Consider the following 3,977-nt stretch of genomic DNA (forward strand, 5'->3'; position numbering starts at 1 on the left):
TTTCCCTTCGCCGCCGGGGTATTGTAGTGGAGATGAAGCAACGGACGCAGCAGTGGGACTCTGTCTTGGCTGGAGGTGCGAGCGTAGATCGCGAGCTGCTGACGCCGCCTGAGACTGTCTTTGTGCCCGTCGTGCAATACTTCCGCCTGCCGTCCGGTGTTAATAAACCCCCTTCCATTACCATCGTTTATAAGTCTGGCCGTAAGCATGAAGACGCTGACACACTGTCCCGCGCACCCATTGATCCTGTCAGTCAGGAAACGGAGGACGATGACGGGTTTCTGGGCGCCCATTAGTTCATCATTGGACTTCAGCAGACGGCAGTGTGACGACAATGAGATTCGACCGATCATCAATCATTTAGAGGGCCGCGGCACAGCCATACCACGCCATATGGCCCCCTCGTTGACGTCCTCCTGTCTGCGAGACAACGTGCTATATAAAAAGAATGCCCGTTCGAACAGCCGCGCTTACCTCCTGGTGGTTCCAAGAGACATACGAGACGGCGTCTCTTCTCTTGCCATGATGAACCCACATCAGGCCATTTAGGCTTTTCACGACCACTCGCTCGAGTAAGCGAGATGTACTATTGGCCCGGCGTTGCGGCAAGCGTCAAACAGTACGTTAAATACTGTCGTGAATGCCAGCACCGAAAGACACCGTCCGTTAAGATGGCTGGCTTACTTCAGCCAATTCAAGCGCCTCACACGCCTTTCGAGCAAGTCGGCATGCACATTCTCGGACCATTCTCTGTCTGCCGACGGCAGCAAATGGGTGATCGTCGCGACTGATTATTTAACAGGCTATGCTGAGACACAGGCGATCTCACGTGCCACGGCCTCATAGGCGGCGCAATTCTTCATGCGCCACATCGTATTACGTCACGGTGCTCCCTCCACTGTAAGGACAGATAGAGGCCCCCAACCAATCTGTCACGAGCTGAAGTGGAAAAAAAAAGAGGAAAGAGAAGAAGGAAGAAGAAGAAGGCTGACGTGGTCTGAAAGAACCAAAAAGACGGCTAGAAGAGAAGAAGGAAGAAGTCCGATAGGAGACTGGGCGAACAGAACAACAACAACAACAACAACAACAACAACAAGTCTGTGAACGAATGGCGTCGAGGTCGAAGAGTTGAGTAGGAGGAGGACACCAGTGGCCCTGCACCAGCCGGGCTTGATCCTCCACGTCCCGCGGCTGTGCACCGTGGTCGCCAGCAAAGGCTTGGTCTGAGGACAACGGCCCCGTCCTATGCTACGGGGACAACCTCGCCCTCACCGACGACATCGCTCGACAAGACAGGCCGATTCTAGGAATACAACCCTCATCAGAGAAGCCAGCATTCCACCGGGCCATGCGCAAGAAGCACATCAAAGCATACACGTAAGCGCCACATCGCACGTGACTCATTAGGACGTTTTGAGAAGTAGATATCGAACTCAGTGTAACGATTCTTACGGTTGTGTGTAGATTTGGCGTGGACTTATCGCTGTGGTACATCATAAATGTGTTTTGTGTGTCTTTGTCCTGAGTGCACCGGTAACCGTGACACAATCACAGGCGTCCCCTCCCTCTGGAGGAAGGAAAGGGTGTGATCACGAAAGGGTTCGCTCGCCTCACGTCCGCCGTTTCCCGCCAGTTCACGCCCGGCAGTCAGATGGGGAGGCCGCATTTGGTTCGTTCTGCCGAAGAGCAGGCTGCGTTGAAGGAACGGCAGACCTCACTTAGGGTTGGACAAGCTTCGTGTGCACCCCTGTTACCCGCCGTGATTGCTTAGTGGCTATGGTGTTGGGCTGCTAAGCAAGAGGTCGCGGGATCAAATCCCGGCCAGGGCGGCCGCATTTAGATGGGGGCGAAAACTCCAGTGTACTTAGATTTAGGGGCATGTTAAAGAACCCCAGGTGGTCCAAATTATTCCGGAGTCCCCCACTACGGTGTGCCTTATAATCAAATCGTGGTTTTGGCACGTAAAACCCCACAATCTAATTTTAAAGCTTTGCACCCCTGTTCCCGGTAGGGGAGAGGCTTTAATTTTAAAAAATCTTGGTGCATGTTAATTTGGACACCCTGCGTAACAGAATCATTGCTTTTAGGTGACGAGATTTAGTGTAGAGAACGTCTAATCACGGACATAGTCGCGTTTATTCACATTACAGTGCCAACAAATTAATTGGTCACATTGAGGGAAACAGCGTCATTCACACGATCTGTCCGTATTGAACAACTTAACGCCCGCACAACAGGATCACTTTCAATACGTGCAGAGAACTCCGCGAAGGAAGCATCAGCATGCAGGCCAGTAACATTCCAGAAGTGGCCGAACTCGTCAGCAAGGCTCGACGACTCGAAACCGCAGCACCGTCTGTAGTGCCTGATGTAGGGCTCCAAACTGTCTAAAAATGCCTCAGTGCTACCTGCACAGTGCGTATAGACCTTGTGAACATAGGCCTCGCAGACTGTCCTCGAGCGAGCGATGTACTTTGTGAACCGCCAATCTTTTATATCCCCGGAATGATAGGCAAACAGCCTCGTTCGAAGGGGCAAGAATTCGACACTAGCATATTGCATAGTTTGAGGGTTTTCAATGCAGTAGTACCTGGTAGCCACGACAACGCTTCCAAAAGAGCCATTACCTATACGCTCCGCCTCTATGACCATGTCCTGTAAGCTGAAATTGGGCATCGGAACCATTAGCTCGTCGATGTCCACGTTCACGTGGTACTCCACTTTGAACATGGACCGGAACATACAGTCGTACAGAGCAGGCATCTGGCCGTTCTCGTGGACGTGCTGGTTAAGGACAGTAGTGTCCATAATAAGCTTGAAAGAGACTACGGTCAGATCGACTCCCAAGGACTGCATCCTGGAGACAAGAAGTTTAAAGTCCGAGGTCATATTCAGGTCGTAAAAGTAGAAACTTGTTGCCCCCACGACCCGGTAATGAGCCATGAATTCAACGAACTTCCAGAGGCTTATGGCACCGAATACAGGCCTAACACACACGGCGCAACACTTCCTTGGCGATCTCTTCGGCGGGCGGTGGAGCTGGAGCCACCGCAGTGAGCTTGCACCGGAATATTGTGCGACTGCTGCGACGGCCACTCGTATGTCCTGGTCTTCGGGAAAAGTTTTGTTTGGCGCTGGGCACATGATGAAAGCATTTGTAAAGGTCGGAGAAGGCCAGGTCCAAACTTTTCGGATACGGGCTTCACGCGTTATGGTCCCCTCGCGGCTTCGAATGATGCACACCAGAGGAGGGTGTGTGCCATTTGCGTCGGGATTTCGCACGAGGCTGGTGATGTGAACAGCGTGCTCGTTCGTGGTGACCAGGAACGCGGAGAAGACGTGGATGTGGTCTGTGATGGCGTGCCACGACTCATTCTCCGTCCTCGGAGATCCTTGAACACGGAGACGAAGCACTTGCGCGAGCTTTTCGTCCCACAGACGAAAGTTCCGCTCTGCTGGAATATCTTGCTGGCTTGAACAGGTTGTCCCTGCGTGTAATTTAACAGGTTGTAATTAACAGGCGTGTAATTAGCAGGTTGTCCCTGCGTGATTAACATAGTCAACTGCATCAATGAGGCATCACTGTGAATACGTCTTCGTGATTGGGTGACCTAAGAAACACTTTTTTTAGGACTACATGCACGACTTCCTTTGTAGCCGCCCGATGAATGCGTGAACAACGCGGAATAATGGAAATGATGATCAGGTAATGTCGTTAGAAACGGGTGAAAGCAGGCTGCGATCAACTTATCATTTTGCAAAGGAACACTCCGGAATGAATGCTGCGTCATGCTAAGCCAGAAATGCATTTTATTTGCAATAGCATTCTTGCAGTGGTTATCTTCGATGAGTAAAGTTCAGTAGGCAAGCGGGCCCTATCGCTGCATAGGCGACCATTATTCGTTGGTGAAATGTAGCTATTGTCACGTAGTAGGGAGGGTGAAGAAAACAGTCGCATTACTGTCAATGACGAAACG

The 3,977-nt window shown here is 51.4% G+C and overlaps 1 protein-coding gene across 1 annotated transcript; it reads right to left on the minus strand.

The window, feature by feature from the left end:
- Nucleotides 1–2,160: 2,160 nt before the first annotated feature.
- LOC125939884 (uncharacterized) lies at nt 2,161–3,482 on the minus strand. Its single transcript, XM_049655391.1, has one exon. It carries the CDS (start codon nt 3,142–3,144, stop codon nt 2,161–2,163), a length of 984 nt encoding a protein of 327 aa, XP_049511348.1. The 5' UTR covers nt 3,145–3,482.
- Between the last annotated feature and the right edge of the window lie 495 nt (nt 3,483–3,977).

Source organism: Dermacentor silvarum, chromosome 9, assembly GCF_013339745.2.
Source record: "Dermacentor silvarum isolate Dsil-2018 chromosome 9, BIME_Dsil_1.4, whole genome shotgun sequence".
In the NCBI taxonomy this organism is placed as follows: Eukaryota; Metazoa; Arthropoda; class Arachnida; order Ixodida; family Ixodidae; genus Dermacentor; species Dermacentor silvarum.